This window comes from Cucurbita pepo, chromosome 14, assembly GCF_057944985.1.
Source record: "Cucurbita pepo subsp. pepo isolate OVF chromosome 14, ASM5794498v1, whole genome shotgun sequence".
Classification (NCBI taxonomy): Eukaryota; Viridiplantae; Streptophyta; class Magnoliopsida; order Cucurbitales; family Cucurbitaceae; genus Cucurbita; species Cucurbita pepo.
Window position 1 is genome coordinate 4,630,313 of NC_141811.1, and position 20,952 is coordinate 4,651,264.

At 36.0% G+C, this 20,952-nt stretch overlaps 5 protein-coding genes across 7 annotated transcripts; 3 read left to right on the forward strand and 2 right to left on the reverse strand.

Moving 5' to 3' along the window:
• Window positions 1-3,741: 3,741 nt before the first annotated feature.
• LOC111810425 (HXXXD-type acyl-transferase family protein) lies at window positions 3,742-5,270 on the forward strand. Its single transcript, XM_023697131.2, has one exon. It carries the CDS (start codon window positions 3,742-3,744, stop codon window positions 5,119-5,121), a length of 1,380 nt encoding a protein of 459 aa, XP_023552899.2. The 3' UTR covers window positions 5,122-5,270.
• A 768-nt stretch (window positions 5,271-6,038) lies between these two features.
• On the forward strand, window positions 6,039-11,977 carry LOC111810000 (uncharacterized). 3 transcript variants are annotated; one of them, XM_023696528.2, is made up of 8 exons: window positions 6,039-8,759; window positions 8,863-8,981; window positions 9,099-9,244; window positions 9,327-9,444; window positions 10,509-10,577; window positions 10,681-10,734; window positions 11,018-11,259; window positions 11,467-11,977. In XM_023696528.2, the coding sequence occupies exon 1, from the start codon at window positions 6,275-6,277 to the stop codon at window positions 8,741-8,743; it is 2,469 nt and encodes an 822-aa protein (XP_023552296.2). In that variant the 5' UTR covers window positions 6,039-6,274; the 3' UTR covers window positions 8,744-8,759; window positions 8,863-8,981; window positions 9,099-9,244; window positions 9,327-9,444; window positions 10,509-10,577; window positions 10,681-10,734; window positions 11,018-11,259; window positions 11,467-11,977. The 3 variants fall into 3 exon arrangements, with proteins under 3 accessions (XP_023552296.2, XP_023552295.2, XP_023552294.2); XM_023696527.2 differs by having other exon boundaries at window positions 9,338-9,444; window positions 11,464-11,977; XM_023696526.2 differs by having other exon boundaries at window positions 9,338-9,444.
• On the reverse strand, window positions 10,685-11,683 carry LOC111810002 (F-box/RNI superfamily protein). The gene is made up of 2 exons (XM_023696529.2): window positions 11,524-11,683; window positions 10,685-11,223 (listed from the first exon to the last, which is right to left on the reverse strand). Exons 1-2 carry the CDS (start codon window positions 11,673-11,675, stop codon window positions 10,971-10,973), a joined length of 405 nt encoding a protein of 134 aa, XP_023552297.2. The 5' UTR covers window positions 11,676-11,683; the 3' UTR covers window positions 10,685-10,970.
• A 1,890-nt stretch (window positions 11,978-13,867) lies between the features above and the next one.
• LOC111810115 (Major facilitator superfamily protein) lies at window positions 13,868-17,112 on the forward strand. The gene is made up of 3 exons (XM_023696691.2): window positions 13,868-14,259; window positions 15,576-16,507; window positions 16,595-17,112. The coding sequence occupies exons 1-3, from the start codon at window positions 13,951-13,953 to the stop codon at window positions 17,064-17,066; spliced, it is 1,713 nt and encodes a 570-aa protein (XP_023552459.2). The 5' UTR covers window positions 13,868-13,950; the 3' UTR covers window positions 17,067-17,112.
• Window positions 17,113-17,508: 396 nt separating this feature from the next.
• Window positions 17,509-20,299, reverse strand: LOC111810116 (Protein kinase superfamily protein). The gene is made up of 5 exons (XM_023696692.2): window positions 19,605-20,299; window positions 19,392-19,527; window positions 19,182-19,318; window positions 18,954-19,077; window positions 17,509-18,096 (listed from the first exon to the last, which is right to left on the reverse strand). The coding sequence occupies exons 1-5, from the start codon at window positions 20,016-20,018 to the stop codon at window positions 17,651-17,653; spliced, it is 1,257 nt and encodes a 418-aa protein (XP_023552460.2). The 5' UTR covers window positions 20,019-20,299; the 3' UTR covers window positions 17,509-17,650.
• Between the last annotated feature and the right edge of the window lie 653 nt (window positions 20,300-20,952).

Sequence of the window (20,952 nt, forward strand, 5' to 3'; positions counted from 1 at the left end):
TGTTATTATTGAGGAGTGATCAGATTTTGTAAAATATTTTATTTTTGCAATCATAATTTAATAAAAAAAATATATTTTTTTTAACTTTAGAGGTGCCAATCAAATTATTATTAATATCTTTAAAGGTTTAAAAAATGGTCTTACAAATAATATTTTTTTAACCTTCATTAATATTTTAATATTTTTAAAATACTCTTACTTTTATGAATAAAAATTATTTTTGTATGGATTGAAATTGTTTGTATTTTCATTATAAAAATAAATTTATGTACGAGTGTGTGTTCGTCAACTCAAAAACGTCTTATTCGATTCAATTTTTTGAAAAAATAGGATTGACTTTTTTTAATTTCATAAGATTATAATTTTATGATGGATTAATTAGGCTAAGTTATAATAAGTTATATTTTATTACAACTGTCAATTGATCTAACGCCAGAAATCGATTTATAAATTTATCTACGTGAATCAAGATAATGATAAAATTAATTACAATATACAATAATTAGATTATAAACGAGGATTAAAATGTCAATATCAAAAATTAATTTTACTCGATAAAATATCAATATGGACATATATTTTTGTAACCAAATACATTTTGAATAAAAATATTTAAACTAATAATTAAGTTTGTTTTTAACTTCCCGACTAAATTAGAAATATTTTATATACATATTCAAATATATAGACAATATTTATCCAACTTTCATCTGGTGTATGGTTTAAAACAGATACTAATAATTTTGTTTATATACTTTTTACATTTTTTTTAAATAAAGATATTTTAAAAACAAAATATTAATAACAATAATTTCTACGAAAGAAAAAACTATTGTCGAGAAATTTTTATTTTTTGAAAATAATAATTAAATAAAACTTAAAAAAAAAGTATAAATCTTTAGCGTTTACTATTTTGCATTGTGATAGGTTATGAATGAAGCCCATTATGAGCCCAATAAGACAAATGGATTATGAGATTATAAGCCCAATTAGACTTCCAATATTGAAATGAACCCAACTTATATGTGGGCCATTGTACTGGACTTTCCATATGACTGGCCCAAATATGGTCCACATATATTTTTTTTATTATTTTTTTTTTTTTTTTGTAGAGAAGATTCATTCCAAGCATAAGGGTATCGGGTGAGTTCTACCCGAGCATACTCTCTCGGTTAAAATATGTCAAAAGATCCATAATTTGAACATGATAAAATGTACTAACAAATCTTATAAGGGTAGAGCCACATATATTGTGGTAATATATAAATACCTTCAACCAAAAAATAGGTCACGTGGTTCAATATCAAGGGATATGAGATTCTTTAAAATTAAAATTTTGTTACAAGATACTGCATAACCTAGTAACCAAAATTTTTGAGCTAAAAAAATAGAGATGAATAGAAGATGAACTCGGAAGTGCGTATGCAACAATGGTGGAAAGAACGAGTAGAATTATTGGCATAAGAGAATGATATGTGAAAGTTTGATGAGAATTGGACTTTTGTGTAGAAATAGGGTTCTCCCACTACTACAAACCATTTGAGGTTAGATTTTGATGATAAAGTTGATGATGTAAGATAAGATTATTATTGTTCTACCTCTTATCGTAAGAATTGATCGAAATATGATAGTGGAGTACGATATATATTGTTTATATTCAACCCATATGCTTCAAATCTTAGTGCATCACTTAATTTTTATTGCCAACATGCTCATCCACCTACCATATATGTACTATTTTCTTTTGTGTAGGGTTTGTAAAGACCACTTACCTGATTAGCTAGATACTTTTGTGATCGTGCTCATTGATAACATCCTAGTGTGCTAAAAAACAAACTTGGTACACCAGGAACACCTCTGAAAAGTCCTAGCCACCCTAAGAGAGAACAAGTTGTATGCCAAGTTCTCAAAGTGTGAATTTTGGTTACGATAAGTCTCTTTCCTACCCTCTAGTCTCATCTCTTTGTTACTCTAGGTAACACATACTCGTGGATATTTATATTAATATCATTTTCACGCTCTTAGTGTTGTGTCCTATGTCGATCTAACGACATGATGCAATATGGCACTCATCATCATATAGCATGCTCAATATGGAAAACATCCGCATATTAAGGTAAACATCACGCAATCATCATAGTCATCATATTGCCACAAAGTGCATCACACATATCAAGTACGACATTCATCAAAATATATATATATACTGAGCACATCATCAGGTATCATAACCCACACATCATCATAACTCATACATCATCATAACTCATATACCGCATCGTACGACATAGTTCATACAACATCGTAACTCATACAATTTTTAGCCTATCCTATAGTAAGACCACTTGCCTGATAATTCGATGAAGGATTTTGAATTTTTTCTTTTCTTTCCAAAAAAATATCATTCTAATTTTCTTTTCTTTTCTTTCCTAATAATATCAGGAATCATCATTTTTTTTTTAATTCTGCCCATTGTACGGACTATTTTCAATCCAATATGATGGACGGACTATTTTCAATCCAATATGATGGGTTAAAATATCATCATTTCTAACTCAGATCTAAATAATTGCAACATATTAATATCCTTCCATACAAGAAAAGGAAAATGTAGATCTGACTACTAACCTTTTAAAATGACATCTCTCTTCAATTATCTGCCTAATCATCCCTCTATTATCTTCCTTTTTTTCTCCCAGAAAATCTATCTGCCCTTTTTTTCTCCCAGAAAATCTATCTGCCTTTCTGCCCTTTTTTTCTCCCAGAAAATCTATCTGCCTTTCTTCTCCTCATGAAATCTTGTTTGTTTGTAGAATTATTGATGACAGGGTCTTTTAGGATAGGGTGGAGAGATTAAAGGATGGGTGGTGGAGAGATTAAAGGAGGGGTGGTCAGTTAATTTTTTTTATTGCTTATTTTATTATTTTTATTTTACTATTATTATTGTTATTGTATGAATTTTGGTGGGCATATGATATCAAAAGGCGAGAACTGATATTCATATGCTGCTTGTATGAAAGGTATATTAATAAACAAATACCACATTCAAATAAGAATAAGAGTGATTCTAAAAATACGGAGTTCTAGTTGAGAAACGCTTAATATAATTTTATAGTTATTACTTGTACCCATAACATGAAACTTATTTTTGGTAGCTAAATTAGAATTTTAAAATTAAATATATTTGGCTCGAAACAATTGTTTGTCCGTTGCTTTGTCTTAAAGGGTATAAAATGATGTCACATGATGCAATAAAATATTATCAAATGTTAAATCAAGATTACAAAATTTCATACACAACTTTAAACCAAGGGACATAAAATGATTACCTTCAAATTAAGGGGCAAAAGGTTTTTTTTTTATATATATAAATAATCTTATATATTGGTCTAATCTACTTTTTACTAGACTCTTGGTTGGTTAGAGATATTTTAGAATTGTAAATAATAATAAAAATCCTAATTGTGTCTAAGATATCTATCAATTTTAAAATAATATGTCAAAATTAAATAATTATTAAACCCAAAATTAGAATAAGTTTGTTTTTTAAAGAAACTAATTAAACAATAACAAAATTCAAAAATGAAATTATTATAATAGTTTTGAGGCTTTTATCACATAGGCACACACAGACTAGTGGAGGAGTCGACTCAATCAAATCAAAAGTGAAGTAAGAGTAACCATAATTGTCGATCCATTGAATCTACGCATCTTAAAATGCGCTCTCCCTCCAAACCTTCCATGGCGAATTGGCCGAACCAACGTGAAGCTCTAATGGCAAACCCTCCAATCCATGCCAAACTCCAAGTTACATTCACCAACAAATCCATCGTCAAAGCCACCAATCACTCGCCGGAACCACGTGTTCTGCATCTCTCAAATCTCGACCTCCTCTCCGGTCGTTTCCCGATCACGTATTTCTACTTCTACCGTCGCCCGACGGCCAACTCCTCCGCTGCCATGATCGACGCTCTCAAAACCTCTCTTGCTGAAACCCTAACTCATTACTATCCATTCGCCGGTACAATTCTCCAAAACCTAACAACGAACGAACCTGAAATCCTCTGCGATAACTCCGGTGCTCTGGTTGTTGAAGCAGAGGCCAATCTCAGGTTAAACGCATTCAACTTTTACGATCTCGACGAACTTCTCCGAGGAAAACTCGTCAATGTTAATCCACATTTCGCTCTGCAAATTCAAATCACGAGTTATGCTTGCGGCGGAGTTTCGATTACGTTTACGTTTGATCATGCGCTTGGCGACGCAAGTGCATTTGGAAAATTCCTTCTCGCCTGGTCGGAAATCGCTAGGGGAAAACCGATTTCTACAATACCGGATCATCGGAGAAACATTCTCCCTCGTTCGCCGCCGATTTATCATCCGGATTTGGACGATACGATGGTGAAATGCACCATGGAAGAGATAAAGAACATTCCGACGTTGAAGAAGCTAATCAAGAGACTCTATTACGTCGATCGAACGAGTATCGATAAATTACAGAAACTCGCGAGTTCAAGCGGAGTTAAGAGGACTAAAATCGAAGCGTTCTCTGCATATGTTTGGAAAATTATGGTTTCCGCCATGGAAACAGAGCATTCGAGGTGCAAAATGGGATGGTTAATCGATGGGAGAAGCCGATTGGGGGGAGATTGGAACTACATGTCGGATTACATAGGTAACGTCTTGTCGGTTGCGTTTGGGGAGGCAAGTATTGAGGAATTAAAACGATATTCCATATCGGAGATTGCTGACGTGGTCCACTCGGCGATTTCGAAGGCGACGAACAAGGCCCATTTCTTGGACTTGATTGATTGGATCGAGTGTCACAGGCCTGGGCTGATGCTGTCGAGGATTGTATTGGGCCTTGGTGGGCCGGGCCTTGTAGTGTCTTCGGGCCGGAAGTTTCCAGTTGCTGAATTGGACTTTGGATTTGGAAGCCCAGTGCTTGGGACTGTGGGCTCGACAATAGAGAGAATTGGAGTTAGTTATTTGAATCAGAGGCCCAGTGCCAAGGGGGATGGGTCGTGGACTGTGTCTGCCATTTTAGAGCCTGAATTGGCTGCTGCTTTGGAGTTGGATTCTGTGTTTCAGCCCATGACAGCAACTCTCCTTCAGCTTTAACTGCCTTCTACTGTCCTACTTATTGGTATAAAAAGAAGAGCGAAATCATCTTAATTTTAGAAAATGACGATGGGAATTGTTGGGAGTATGTTTTCAATCTTGATAAAGTGAAAATTAGAATGAATAAGGCGGAAACGTCCTGAAATAAAAAACTATGGTATGAAATGAAACATTCGAACAAGAATAAAAGAAGACTAATTTCTAAAGAGTTATGAGGATTTTGAATTTGATGACAAACGAACTACATATGTATGAACTAATGCATAATCTATACGCCCCGAGGACAAGGCCTAGCAAAGTGTCCCATTTACAAGACAAACATTGGGTTCTTTGAAGATTTAGTTTGGTTCTCTTTCTTCGAAGTTAGACACTCAATTTTGTCTCCTACGAGAACATTGAGAGGTTGGAAATAAAAAACATTTTTTGAAAATTACCCTAGAACACGAGCAAAAAATCGTCGATGGTCCTCCAGTTTAAAGCAAATTCTATTCCAATATAGACGTTGATTGTTTTTTTTTTTTTTAATTTTTTTACTTGTAACGTTTTAGTGTGAATTTTTTTTATATTTGATAGGTATCATTTTGTCACGAATTAAAACTTTCCAAATTGAGTTTTAATTTTAATATAATTAAAATGTGAAATTTTAATTTAATAGGGATTACAAATTAGGAACTAATTTAATTATTTTAAATTAAATAAAATTAGGGTAAACTACTAAAATTAGACAATAACGCAAACTCAAATGTAAAAATGAAAAAATCTTAAAAAGTTTATAGACCAAATTAAAAAATAGCCCAACAATATTCCATACAGAAAGCCCAACAATAGGGTCCGAAATATGGGCCAAAGCCCAAATAAGGTAAGTCCAACCCAACATAAGCACATCTCGCACTTGAAAAACGTCGACCAAATCAAGCCACTCAATTTGTTCTCTCGTGGCCCAACTCCAGGCCTCCACGTTCTTCCCCCGCCCGCCCTCTCCTCCTTCCCCGCCTCCGATCTCACAGCTTTTTCCTCTCTCACACCCTAGCGCAACCTCCATCCTCATCAATCCAATTCAACATTCTTCTTCTTCCTCCTCTTCTTCCATTAGAGATTTTCAATCAATCTTCGTTAACTTCTAATCTCTAACCTTCGTTCTTCAAGTTCTTCAATGCATTTGACAAGATTCAAAATCAATAAGACAGTTCCTGTAGTATTTCCCTTTTCGCGTCAGGTGGCCTGTGTGTTATCCACCGAACCGCATAAAGAACATCACCAGGACCCGCCATGGCAGCTCCAGGATCAGTTGCTCTATTCGGTATCTTCTATTCTCTCTAATTCGTCTCTCGACTCTTCTAAATGTAGAGCCCTCTTGCCCCATTTGTCTCCTTTTCAGTTTGATCTGCTCTTCTTCTCCGTTGGATTGAAAGCCAATCCCAAAACTTGTCTTAATTTCTTTTACTTTGCGTCTGATTCTTTCAAGTTTCGATTTACCATTCGCTCCTATTGTTTATTGATTCTTTTGCTTGTTCATTCCAAGTTTTTACCACCCGCGAGATTGCTTCTGATTCGTTTGATAGACCGGAAGCTCCCGGTGTTGAATTCGGATTCGAATAAGCTTCACATTGAGATAGCTAATGAATTATTTGGTTTAACTTCAGTTGTTGGGCGGTTTGAATGCACACATGCATTTGATTTGTTGATACACGTATACAGCACACAATTCAGAAATCTTGGCTTTAGTTACGCTGTTGATGTGTTTTATTTGTTTGCTCGCAACGGAATCTTTCCGTCCTTAAAGACTTGTAACTTTTTATTGAGCTCTTTGGTGAAGGCTAATGAACTTGAGAAATGCTGTGAAGTATTTGAAGTGATGTCCCAAGGTGTTCGTCCGGATGTTTTCCTGTTCACGAATGTAATAAATGCTTTGTGCAAAGGAGGGAAGATGGAAAATGCCATGGAGTTATTAATGAATATGGAGAAGTTGGGTATTTCTCCAAATGTTGTTACTTATAATAGTATCATTCATGGTTTATGCCAGAATGGGAGATTAGGCGATGCCTTTGAGCTCAAGGAGAAGATGACAATAGAAGGGGTAAAGCCAAGTCTTATAACTTATAGTGTGCTTATTAATGGTTTGACGAAACTGGAAAAATTTGACAAAGCGAACGATGTTTTAAATGAAATGGTTGATGCGGGTTTTGTTCCGAATGCAGTTGTCTACAATACTTTAATTGATGGATACTGCAAAATGGGCAAGATCAATGAAGCACTTAAGATTAGAGATGTGATGGTATCCAAAAATATAACTCCTACTTCAGTTACTTTATATACTCTCTTGCAAGGATTTTGCAAGAATAATCAAATCGAGCAAGCAGAGAATACTCTTGAGGAGATATTATCACAAGGATTTCCTATAAACCCTGTTACCTGTTATTCAGTTATCCACTGGTTATGTACGAAATCTAGGTTCCACTATGCATTGCGATTTACCATGGTGATGTTATCGAAGAACTTCAGGCCTAGTGATCAGCTGTTAACCATATTGGTATGTGGGCTCTGTAAGGACGGTAAACATCTAGAAGCAACTGAACTTTGGTTTAGGTTATTGGAGAAAGGGTCTCCAGCAAGTACCGCAACCTCCAACGCTCTAATTCATGGACTTTGTGGGGCTGGTAAAATGGCAGAGGCTGTTAGAATACTCAAGGAGATGTTGGAGAGGGGTTTTTCATTAGACCGGATCACGTACAACACGCTCATCTTAGGTTGTTGCAAAGAGGGAAAAGTCGAGGAGTGCTTTAGACTTAAAGAAGAGATGACCAACCAAGGAATTCAACCAGACATCTATACGTGCAATTTGCTATTGTATGGACTGTGCAATGCTGGAAAATTAGATGATGCTATTAAGCTTTGGGATGAATTCAAAGACAGTGGGTTAATTTCTAATGTCCACACTTATGGGGTTATGATGGATGTTTATTGTAAAGCTAACAGAATGGAAGATGTTGAAAAATTATTCAATGAGTTGGTCACTAAGAAAATGGAGCTAAATTCCATTGTCTACAACATATTTATCAGAGCACATTGTCGTAATGGAAACGTTGCTGCAGCTTTGCAACTTCGTGATGATATGAAAAGCAAGGGAATTTTTCCAACTTGTGCCACATATTCTTCTCTAATACACGGCATGTGCAACATTGGCCGTGTTGAAGATGCAAAACATCTTATTGATGAAATGAGAGACGAGGGATTGTTGCCAAATGTTGTTTGCTATACTGCATTAATTGGCGGTTATTGTAAGCTGGGGCAAATGGATATTGCCGAAGCAACTTGGCTCGAGATGACCTCTTTTAACATAAGGCCTAATAAAATTACCTATACTGTCATGATTGACGGGTACTGTAAAATAGGGAATATGGAAGAAGCAAATAACCTTTTGAGCAAAATGAAAGAAAGTGGAATCGTCCCAGATGTCGTTACTTACAATGCCTTGACTAATGGGTTCTGCAAGGGAAAGGACATGGATAAAGCTTTTAAAACATGCGATGAAATGGCCACCGGAGGATTGTCTTTAGATGAAATTACTTACACTACTCTCGTGCACGGTTGGAATCAACCAACAATTACGAGCCAAGACTGATCTAATTTCTTCCGAGGTTCTTCGTTACCTCATTATCTGTTGATAATGTGATTACTGTTTCGTGTTCAACTGATCTGAAACATTATTCTTTTGTTTTATCTTTGTTTTTTATTTATTAGTGACTGGATACGTCAGTATTGTTTAGCTTATGCATTCTGAAATATTGGAGGCTGTCAACCTTCTCTTGTCCAAATGAAAGAGCCAAAGACAAAGATCCGTCTTTAGTCTCTTGAGGCTGGTAGGCTTTATTTTATAGTGTATTCCATTTCCACTCAGTATATATATCATTAGTTTATATGTCGTATTGCAACAGCTTAAGCATATATTCTGAAAACTTGGTATTATTATTTAACAGATCGGGGAAGTGCTTAGCTCGTAACGTGTTGAGACATAAAGTGCTCTATCAAGATCCCCAGCAAAAAACGATAGCAATCAATGTGATAATGATACAGTGACATTGGACTCGAACCCAAATGAAACTTGGCAAACGTATTAGATCTGGTATGTCATTTTTATTGCAATGTTTCTTGCATGGAAAGCTGGAACAGTTAGATTTTTCATGACTTGTAATGAGCATGTATAGTGTTGATGCAGATTTTGCAGGCTTGAATCTATATCTCAGGAAACAATGTCGTCATCTGTGGGAGGTTTTCATCGGCACATTGGAATCGGGCATAGAAATTGCTCAGTTTCATGGATATGTAAGTTCATCTACTCCATCTTGCTATCAGTCATATACTCACAGAAATGCCTTAACCAATTGAACAATACTCAGATTGCCTGGCCTAAGATGAGTTCAAAAGAAAAACATGTTGGATTATACCATCTTATTTGTCCATCTATTTTCGTCTCTGACTTTCAAAAGGTCTATTTAGTCCCTCAACTCAAGAAAATACTCATTTTTGTGGTACTTATTATTAGTTCTGCTGTGAATTATTGGGCAAAGGGATGACTAGCTTTGAATATGCACACGAACGTGTTGACGTGGGCATCCTGAGATTGAGTGTTGATTGGGTTTCAAATATGACCCAGGTCGTTGCTCAAGATATCCTCGTGTTAATATGATTATATACATATTTAAAACCATATTATCCATTTGTCACAAATAATTGATGGTGGTATAATATCAAACACAAAGCCATTACTTCATAGAGTTTTGGACCTTAAATAATCGTTTTGAAAGTTCAGACGCAAAATCAAATTAATTGGAAAGTTACCAAATGGTTTCTAAAATTATATTGAAGATGTATCACTGTATGAACATTTAACAGCCACCAACCTGAATATTGTTCAACTGGTTAAGGCATATACCTTCGATCAGAGGTTTATGGTTCGAATTTGTCATCCTCACATGTTGTTGAACTAAAAAAACATAAGGCATATAATCTCTTCTTTGGTCTATTTATTGCCCATGCTAGCCAGATTTTTCTCCATTTGGGCTTGTTTTTTTTAGGTAATATGAGTATCCCTTTCTTCCTGTCCTTTTCTGGTTGGCCTTTTGTTTGATCAGCCTGCTGTGTAATTTTTCTTCTGTTGGGAAAATTGTAACAGAACAAATCGTAAGCTAATGCTTGTGAAATACGTTTATGTAAATTATATTTGAATTTTATGAGATAAGAATTGAAATATTCATTTTGAGCCAATCAATTATACTGCAAAAGCAATCAATATGAGAAGAAAAATCAGAAAAGTGTTAAATGGTTCAACAAGATCTATCCCTTCTGCAAATGGACACGATTCACTCTTGTTTCCTCTGATTTTGCAGAGGTATTCGAATCTACCCGATTAGCGAATCAACTTCAGCCACATGGATGTTGAATAAGCCCTTCATTCTGTGAGTAACCTTACATTCTCTATTCATACTAGTCATTTAAAATGTACGCTATGAATCGACGTTGTAGTTTCAATATAGCTAATCTTTAATACTCTTAAAACAGCTCGTCTTGGACAAATACGCTTCTTGTTTGTATACACCACGTCGGGATATGCTTGTAAGTACAGTTGATTCTAGTTCTCATATATAACACAATCACAAATCTTGGGAAATTTTCTGTGCTTGTTGTTGGCTTGTAGACTTAGTGAGGTTATTTAATACAATTGCTTTTTAAATGGATACTGTTGATTTCATCTGTTTAACAACAAAGGGGCCTGGCTCTATTTGCTTCTTGTGAATTCAAAAGCAATAAGGTTATCTGGATGGAGCAACAGGCCTTTGTTAAACACCCTTTTAACTGTTTTCGTCATTAAACCAATTGACCTGGGTGTTAACAGCAGCCCCACCGCCATTGGGAATACTCTCCAGGACATTCTCGTGGCCTTTAGGATAATAAATTCCAGTTCGCCCATCAAGCACCCATGGAGTTTCCTCACCCCTCACAGGGCTCTTGTTGCTCTTCAGTTCCTTGCTTTCTGTTTCAACTCTCTCCCTCATCATATCTGGTGAAGAGCTTTTTCTGTGGAAGCCCTTCCGCCCGATCGGCCTGCGCTAAAGAATTCAACCGAATCAGATAAAGAAGGTACTGTGTTGTATCGGTATTCCGTATGTGGCCGTTATACATCTCCCCTCCCCAACTTAATCGATTGAACGTGACAAAATCAACCATCAAATTGATCATACTTGAACAGAACTAACTGACTATTATTCGATTTTATACGACCAACAGTCATGCTTTAAATGGACCTAGTTGAGTCATTCCGTTTCTGTTTTTGGTTTCGTTTAGCAGCATTCTAATCTTAGATCAAGGAAATTAGTTGATGGCCGAGTTGAAGAAGGAACTTACTTGAAGAACATGGAGTTCATCGTCTGAGCCCCTCTCACAAATGCAGTGGCCATGCCTTCCTCCCAATGAGGTAAGTGAAGATGGGATGAACAAATGGGAATTTGGTTGTTTTGTATATATAGGTGAAAAGTGAGGCTATCCATTTCCTCCATCCCTATGAAGATTCTGAAGAATGGGATGAATTTGTCCTTTTATTTACTCCTTTTGTGCTGCCCACTCCTTGGAGTTGGTTTGTGAAAATGAACCTTCAAAGTTCCTCTTCCCATACTCCATAAGCTAAAGTATGTTATTGGGCCTAATGGGCTTTGCTTTCACTGAGCCTTGACTTACCTAATGGGCCTAATGGGCTTGATCTGTACCTCCTGGCCCATAATGAAACCATTGATTTCAGGAGCTTTTTTAGGGTTTGAGAAAGGGAATTTTAGTCCACTTATTTTTCGATTGGGACATCTAATTTATCATTCTTCTTGTTATCCCAACTTTTTGGTCGATATCATTCCATCTAAAATTAGGTGAAATTTAATTAATATAATTATCAGTCCACACAGTTCATCCTTTTAATTTTAATTGATTCAATTTACAAAACTTAGATTATTTTTTATTAGTTATTGTTTATTAATAGCACCAAATACATTAATTTTCCCCCAAAAAAGATTATTCAAAATTATTTTTATGCTATTTAATAATGATTTAATTCTATTGCATAATTAACCAAATCAATAAATGTTTATAATACTAACATTATTTACTTCCTAAACTTTATATATTTGGGCAGTTTAGTTCCTAAATTTTAAAATTATACTAATTTATGTTTCGAGCTTTAATTTATTATAATAATCTAATTTCTATACTCTAAATTTTGTAATAATTGGCCTCTGACACTAAAAATTTAATCAAATCAGTTGTTTTAGTAAATTATAAACCCATTCAATCTTGCTTCATTATAATTATAAAATTTTAAGTATAAAAATTAAGATGGTGAAACTAAAATTTATGGCTAAACATACTCGAACTCATTTTTTAACTATTGAACTATGTTCACATTAACGGTAATTTCTTTGACGTTCATGTTGACGGACGTGTATTTATGATTAATATTTAAATTTACTATCGAGTTTTTATATTCATAAAAGAGTAATTGTGGCTAGCTTTGGTATGTAAAACAATATAAGGGAAAGATTCCTCCTAACGAGGGCTCTCCCCAAAAATCTCATATTGAACCATTTTGGTGTTACCAATTATGTCTCTTTCACTTCCCTTTTCCATAAAATAAAATATAAAAAATAATGTGATTAGTGAAGGAATAGAAACTATATGTTTATGATATTTAAAATAACATTTTCTTACAGTAAATTAATATATATTGAATATTAATCTCTAGCCACACACGATTTTATAAAATATTAAACCTAAACTCCTTTAAAAAAAAACTTTTAAAAAAATTAATAATATCTCGAAAAAAAAATTGAAACAATATTGCTCGTTCATGATCCTTCTTGGGCCACGAAACAGGGATGACTTTTTTGCCCTTTATGAGACGGATGAATGACATTTATTACGTCATTAAAAGTTTTGTTTTTTCTCAATAATATCTTCTTTGTCAAATATGTTTAATCAAAATAATAAAATTTTGACAGGGATAATTTAACGTCGGATTTCAAGAAAAAAAAAAAAAAACAAAAAAAAAGTCAATTACTAAGAAATTAAGTATTATGTATGCATTTTACGGACGCTCGCTTTTAATTTTTTGCGTTCGTATTTCAATTAATTAATAAAATAAAAATGAAAGGAACACACATTTTCATTTTCAAATACCTAAAATGAAAGAAATTAAAGTTTTACGCAACTTTATGTAATGGACAAAAGTTTAGCAAGTAAAATCGGGTGGACTGTACTCACTCGTATCTTATTCAATACTGCTCTTAATTTAATTTTTCTAATTTCCCCGACTTGTTTTTTTCGCTCTAATCCATTGATGTGAGACATGACAAAGACTAATATCGTCTATGAAATTTTTTTAATTAATTCCTCGTTTAGTTTATTTATGAATTTTAAAAAATTTAGAAGTTGAAGAAATAAATTTGTAATTTTGATTAAATTGTATTTTTAATAATATGTTGTAAATAAATTTTTTTATTAAAAAAATAAAATAAAACCTATGGCTATATTCTTAAAAAAGATGTCGACGTAACTTATTTGAATTAAATTTAAAAAGAAGGGAAATGAATGGTCATTGTGCGAGGAAATTGAAAATTAATGAAAAAGACCATTGGATATAATATAAATAAATGAGGCCGCATCGTGATACACGTCGATTGGAAGCCCAGTAGTTCTAGAGGCAAGTGCCGGGAGGAGGAGGAGGAGGACGGAAGAGGAATCCGCCTCCGCCTCAGCCGCCGCCATCGTCGAGATCGAGGTCGATTTGTGATGGCCGGCCAGTCGCGGAAGTGGCTGGTTCTGGTGGCGACGATATGGATTCAAGCATTCACCGGCACGAACTTCGATTTCTCGGCCTATTCTTCGAGATTGAAATCGGTATTAGGCATTTCTCAGGTTCAGCTTAATTACCTCGCCACCGCCTCCGATCTAGGCAAGGTTTTCGGCTGGTCCTCTGGATTAGCTCTGCTTCACCTACCGTTGCCGGTGGTTCTCTTCATCGCCGCTTTCTTAGGACTAATCGGTTACGGCTTCCAATGGCTCCTAATCGCCGATTTCATCTCCTTGCCCTATTTCCTGGTACTCTTTCTCTCTCTCTCTCTCTCTAGAAATCTTTGTTTCTTTAACTGCTTCTCTGTTTCCTTATCGATACTTCAAAATATTAGATGAAATTTCTGTTCGTTTCTCCCAAAACAAAACCGGATTCCGTAAATCGATTGGTGATGGATTATGAATATTATTTTTTTTTTAAGTTCGGTACAGAAACGAACTATGAATTATAAACATGGTTCCTGATTCGTTTCTCCCAAGATTTTCTTGGGATTATAAAAACTGCCGTCGTTCTTGAAAAATTCTACAACTTATTCGGATTGTTTTCCTGTTAGAAAATTATTTAGTAGTTCAGTATTTTTAAATCGTTTCTATTTTTTCAAATCATGTTTTCAATGGAATTGAATCCAAAAAAAAAAATAATAATAATAATAAAAAAAAATAGAAATATATAAACAAAAAACAGCGTGATCGAGAATTATTTATATATTTGGAAGCGAACAGAATATTATTATTTCTCACCTAATTTTCGAATTAATACATTATATTTAAATATATTGACAAAAATATAATACGTTAAAAACAATAAAACCAAGATTTTTCATTAAAGAGACAAAAATATAACATTATCAATGCAATTTTTTTGGAAATATTTAAGAAGTATTTTGAGAACCTCATTTTTTTTCCTTCTAATTTATAAGAAAATTTAATTTGGTTGCAGTATTCTTATGGTATTTTTTAAAGACATCAACACATGACGCCCATGTGGATCTCTGTTTTCTGTGTAAAAAATCCAAAACAATATTATTATAATTTTAATCACATCTTTTATTCATCAAATAATTTTTATTTAATATAAGTAATGATTTTCGATTCAAATTATTACAAAGTGACACTTTATTATTTTTAATTTCTACATCTAACTCAATGATGTTATTATCTTGTAAAAAATAACGAAGGTTACATATGATAAAATAATTACCACATTTTTAAAAATTAATCAAATATATCATAGTTTATTCGGTATATATTTTCCTTTTTTTTTTAGAGACTATAGGTTAAAAGAGTTTATCAATCACCGGCGAATTTCAGAAAAGAAAACTAAAAAAGAAAAAGAATAGTCACATGGTAAGATTCTTTGTATGATTTATTAGTTTAGATTGTTGTTCTCACATGCATAATTGTCACGTATTGGAAATATTCCAATATTCCAATATTCCAATATTCCTAGGACACATGAAAATATTGTGTATTCTTTTTCTATTATTATTTCAGGCATAAAGTTTTTATTTTATTTTGGTATTTATTTAAATATTTTATTTTAACGAATTTTTAATTATGGGCAGGTGTTCTTCCTGTGTTTGCTTGCGGGTTGCAGCATCTGTTGGTTCAACACAGTCTGTTTCGTCCTTTGCATTCGGAACTTCTCTGCTAATCGGCCATTGGCATTATCTCTCACTGTCAGCTTCAATGGCGTCAGTGCAGCTTTCTACACGCTCGCCGGCAACGCCATTAATCCCTCTTCGCCTCCCATTTACCTACTTCTCAACGCTCTCATTCCGCTTCTCACTTCCATTGCCGCTTTCCTCCCTGTCCTCCATCAACCGCCGCTGCACTCGCTTTCTCTCTCCTCCGATGCCGTTCAGCGAGACTCTCTCATTTTTCTCATTTTGAATTTCCTTGCCGTCGCCGTTGGAATCTACCTTCTCCTCTTCGGCTCTGTCACTTCTGCCGATCCGATGATGGCGAGGCTTCTCTTCATCGGAGCCATCGTCCTTCTCGTGTTGCCTCTCTGTATTCCCGGCGTTGTTTACGCTAACGATTGGTTCCACCGAACCGTTAACTCCAGCTTCAGCCTCGACGGATCTAGCTTTATTCTTGTCCACGACGAAGATCTTGAGTTTCACAAGGAGCTGCTTAGTCGTGAAGCGAATGGAAGCTTTGGCAATGGCGGATCTCAGTTATTGTCTGAATCTGCTTCGCTTATTGACGGTGAGATTGAATCGAAAGGCTGTTTTCCGAAATTGATTGAGAAGGATCAATTGGCGATGCTTGGGGAAGAGCATCCGTCGAGCCGATTGGTGAAACGACTGGATTTTTGGCTGTATTTCACCGCTTACATTTGCGGTGGCACAATTGGACTCGTTTACAGTAACAATATAGGACAGATTGCGCAATCGCTAGGGTTGAGTTCAAGAACCAACGCCATCGTAACACTCTACTCCTCCTTCTCCTTCTTCGGCCGATTGCTCTCCGCCGTACCGGACTACATTCGAGCGTAATTAATATTCGATTCTATTCAATTTCTCCACTGTTTCCTCTGCTTTTCCGAACACTCACACCGCCAATTTTATTTTCTCCGCAGGAAATTATATTTCGCAAGAACAGGATGGCTTTCGATTGCTCTAATTCCAACTCCTATAGCTTTCTTTCTGCTATCGGCGTCGTCGAGCACGGGGGCGGTGTACATAGGCACGGCACTGATCGGTCTGAGTTCCGGCTTCATATTTGCGGCGGCAGTTTCCATTACGGCGGAGCTGTTCGGGCCAAATAGCTTAGGCGTTAACCACAACATTCTGATCACAAACATTCCAATCGGATCTCTTCTGTACGGCATGTTTGCAGCGGTGGTATACGATTCGCAGGGAAGGAACTCCGGGCACGGAGAGGCGGTTGTATGCATGGGAAGAAGGTGCTATTTCTTGACTTTTGTATTTTGTGGATGCATTTCTGTTGTAGGATTGGTTTCTAGCGTGTTACTGTTCTTGAGAACCAGACACGCTTATGATCACTTCGAAAGTAGTAGGATTTCCAGTAGTTCAAGTAGATTGTATTAATTTATCTCACTGTTATCATTATTCATTCCATACCTGATTTTAGTTCCTTCTTTTTTTTCTTCTTTTTTTCACAATGCATCATTTCATTTCAATTTTGGGGGAGAGAACATTTCTTTTCTTTCTTTTTGTTCCGAGTATAGTTCTAGTTTTGATTTGAACTTTCAAACCAAAGACTAAAGTTGGATTTAAAAAGATCACCGTTACTATGAGAAACCAATTTCAAACTTCAAACAACCAAATTGAAATCAAGAACAAAATTTAGAGATCAAACATGTTAGAATCAAAACTAAGCTTACTATTTATTGAAGGATTATGATTAGGTAGCTTTGGTTAGCAGTAGTAGTGCAAAATCCTTGTAAAAAACAGACACCTAAAGCCATTTTCATCAACCTTTGGATTGTTCTTCAGTTCAATTCTTCTAACATTTATACTCTGATAAAGATGAGACCAATCCCATCAAAGGGGAGGAACTCTTCATTTACATATTGTAGTGTAGCAAAGCAGTCAAGATTTACATATATATCCACATAGTAGAAACTCTGCAGTTGTTTGCCTAAATATATATATATATACACACATATATATCATCCATGGCTCACGGCAGCCTGAGATCTAGAGAGATTTCCTCGTCCTGTCTCGGTTTTGGCCTTAGCAGAGACGCCATTTCTGGCATGTTTGGGCGATGCAGAGGCAGACCAGTGGCCGGATGTAACAGCCATGTCCTTGAACTGAAGAAGGCCTTCAAGAGCTTCGACAATGGCTGGCATTCTAGGCCTGTCTTTAGGGTTCAAGCTTGTGGATTGGAGGGCTAGACTGGCCATTCCCTTTGCCCCTTTCACAGAATACTGCCCACAAAGCCTTGGGTCCATTATGAAGTGCAACCTGCGAGAGCTACTGAGATATGGCTTTGCCCAATCCACAAGGTTTTGGTCATTCTTTGCTCTTGATTTGTCCATTGCTCTTCTTCCTGTGAGAAGCTCCAAAAGTACCACTCCGAAACTGTACACGTCGCTTTTGGTTGTCAAGTGCCCTAAGATAAACATCAGACCGCAACCCGCATTAGTGTTTAGACAAGACTACATTTGTGAATGGAGGTTGGGCACTAGGATTACTCCAATAGTGACTATATTTCTTGGAGGCCTATGTCTTCAACATGATAGTCATTCAACCTAAAAGCTTTAGGTATCAAACTCAAACACCACTCCTTGCATGACACCTAAAGGTCAATATCAGTAGACAACAAAGGTTTTAAGTCATTAAATGTTGACCTCGTGTTCAAAGACCAAGAATGAATTTGTGAGATCCCACCTCAGTTGGGGTGGGGAACGAAACATTCCTTATAAAAGTGTGTGTAAACCTCTCCCTAGCAGACACGTTTTAAAACCGTGAGGCTAGCGGCAATACATAACGGGCCAAAACAGATAATATCCGCTAGTAGTGAGCTTGGGCTGTTACAAATGGTGTGCCATCGAGGCCACTGGTCCCTAAGGGGGTGGATTGTGAGATCCCACTTGAAGAGGGGAATGATGCATTTCTTATAAAGGTGTGGAAACCTCTCCCTAGTAGACGCATTTTAAAACTGTGAGGTGGACGACAATACGTAACGAACCAAAACGGACAATATCTCCTAGCGGTGTGCTAGAGCTGTTACAGGATTCTACAACCGAACATCTAAAAACCCTTTTAACTTGAGGGTAACTACTAGTAGGAGTTAGAGTAAAGGACAATTCTGAACGTGCTCTAATACTATGTTATCAGATTCTAAGTGAGCCAAATAATTTAGAATGTTGAACCAGAATTAAAGGACAATACTGAACCAGCTCTGTGATGCAACTTCATGAAGAGTTCACAATTGAAAACCAGAGATGAAAATGACAGAAAACTTGCCTGTGGAGATGTATTCAGGGGCTGCATACCCATATGTACCCATCACTCTGGTGGTAACATGGGTGTCTGATCCCTCAGGCCCCATCTTTGCCAGTCCGAAATCAGACAACTTCGCTGTAAAATCCTAAGAAACCCCCCAAGATTTTGCTATATCAATTCGTTTTCTTCTTAGAAAAACACTGCAAGAAGAAGGTAAGATCATAAACAAGAGCAGTTCAGAACACAAACCGAGTCTAACAGGACATTGGAGGTTTTGAAGTCTCTGTAAATGACAGGCTTCTCTGCCCCATGAAGGAAGTCGAGGCCCTTCGCTGCTCCGACGGCGATTTTGAGCCTCGTCGTCCATGGCAACGAGATAGAAAGCCCTGCAAGTGCTCAACAATGAGAAAAAAAACTCAGAATTCTAAAGTGGGATTAGAGTAATGAAGAAAAGCTGACTTTTGAATAAGTGGTTTTCCAAGCTGCCTCTGGGCAAGAACTCATAAACAAGAAGCCTCTCTTCTTCTTCACAGCAATAGCCTATCAATTTTACCAGATTTGGATGCCTCAGCTGCCCAAGAAACACTACTTCAGCCTACCAAACACACACAAATTTTGTTGTTAGAATATTTCATATTGAAATGACTTGGAATAGGGGCAATGTTATCTTACAAGCCATTCACGGTGGCCCTGCAAGCCTTGGTTATCGAGAAGCTTCACAGCGACGGCCTGAGCCCTAAGTCCAGTCCGAAAGTTCTCATCGACATAGCCCTTATGAACTCGGCCGAATCCCCCTTCTCCCAACAAGAAATTGCTGGAGAAATTCTGAGTAATGGCACGTAACTCACTCAACTGAAAGTCAAACAAATCAGCCCCAAACGACGCCGCTAGATCCTCGTTCAATCGAATCGAAGAGGACCGGCTGAGATCGGAAAAGGAGAGCCGCCGGAACGACGGCAAAGGAGCGATGTTCTTGGAGAAATCGGAGCGGTTGGGGCGGCAGCGGCTGAAGTTGCCGAAGGCGGTCTGGTCGTCGGCGGAGCAGCAATTAGCGGCGAAAGGGCGCCATGGCTTGGATTCCTTCATTATTGTGGAAGAGAAGGGATTTGGGGATTGGAAATGGAAGGTGAAGGAGGAGGTTTCTTATGGGAAATGGGTTGGGAAGGAGAGGAGGCATTGGAAATGGTACCTTTCTTCAACTGCTCTCTAACCACTCTACTAATGCTCTGAGTATTTTTGTTGATGATTCTCTTTCTTCCTCCTCTTCTTCTTCTTCTTCTGATTCTTCCATGCCATTTTCTCTCTTTGGTTGGTTGAAGTTTTGTCTCTTATGTGATTGTCTTCGTACTGAAACTAATGAGTTTCTGTTTTTTTTTTTCAAATATTTAAATTAGACCCCTACCTTTTTCGACGGCGGAAAATACATTTTTTATATCATATATATATATATGCAAATTTCTGATAAAAAAATATATTTACTTTGATAATGAAATAAGAAGCAATAATGGAGATAAAAGCAAGTTATTTTAATAGATTAAGATCTAATGAAGTTAGTATAAATTTGCATTAGATTTTCTAAATTTGCGTTTTGATGGCTTAAGTTTACGATCTTTAGAGTTGGTAATCACATAGTTTAAGATAAACATGTTAGACGAACACGACTCTTCACAATTGTATGATATTGTCCACTTTGAGTATAAGTTTTCATGGTTTTGCTTTGGACTTACTCAAAATGCCTCGTACCAATAGAGTTAGTATTCTTCACTTATACACCTATGATTATTCCCTATGTATATCAAATAAAAGTTACGTTTTAACCCATATTACACGTTAAGTTCATCGATAAAAGTCAAACGTTTTCCTTACCTTCTTTTCCATTATAATATAATTTTTAATTAATTAAGACAAATGTTAATTTTTTGTTTGATTATTATTTAATTTTTTAAATTTATGTTTTTAAACACTATTTTATTATTTTGAAAACTATATAACTTAACTAAAATTGGATGAACTTATTATA

Excerpts from the sequence above, each read along its gene's own strand:
- LOC111810116 (XM_023696692.2), bottom strand. The coding sequence starts at position 20,018 with ATGAAGGAATCCAAGCCATGGCGCCCTTTCGCCGCTAATTGCTGCTCC. Across the intron at positions 19,319-19,391 it reads GGAAAACCACTTATTCAAAA|GGCTTTCTATCTCGTTGCCA; the intron begins GTCAGCTTTTCT and ends GAGCACTTGCAG. Across the intron at positions 19,078-19,181 it reads CCAATGTCCTGTTAGACTCG|GATTTTACAGCGAAGTTGTC; the intron begins GTTTGTGTTCTG and ends GGGGTTTCTTAG.
- LOC111810425 (XM_023697131.2), top strand. The coding sequence starts at position 3,742 with ATGGCGAATTGGCCGAACCAACGTGAAGCTCTAATGGCAAACCCTCCA.
- LOC111810115 (XM_023696691.2), top strand. The coding sequence starts at position 13,951 with ATGGCCGGCCAGTCGCGGAAGTGGCTGGTTCTGGTGGCGACGATATGG. Across the intron at positions 14,260-15,575 it reads TCTCCTTGCCCTATTTCCTG|GTGTTCTTCCTGTGTTTGCT; the intron begins GTACTCTTTCTC and ends AATTATGGGCAG. Across the intron at positions 16,508-16,594 it reads GTACCGGACTACATTCGAGC|GAAATTATATTTCGCAAGAA; the intron begins GTAATTAATATT and ends TTTTCTCCGCAG.
- LOC111810000 (XM_023696528.2), top strand. The coding sequence starts at position 6,275 with ATGCATTTGACAAGATTCAAAATCAATAAGACAGTTCCTGTAGTATTT.
- LOC111810002 (XM_023696529.2), bottom strand. The coding sequence starts at position 11,675 with ATGGAGGAAATGGATAGCCTCACTTTTCACCTATATATACAAAACAAC. Across the intron at positions 11,224-11,523 it reads ATGAACTCCATGTTCTTCAA|GCCGATCGGGCGGAAGGGCT; the intron begins GTAAGTTCCTTC and ends TCTTTAGCGCAG.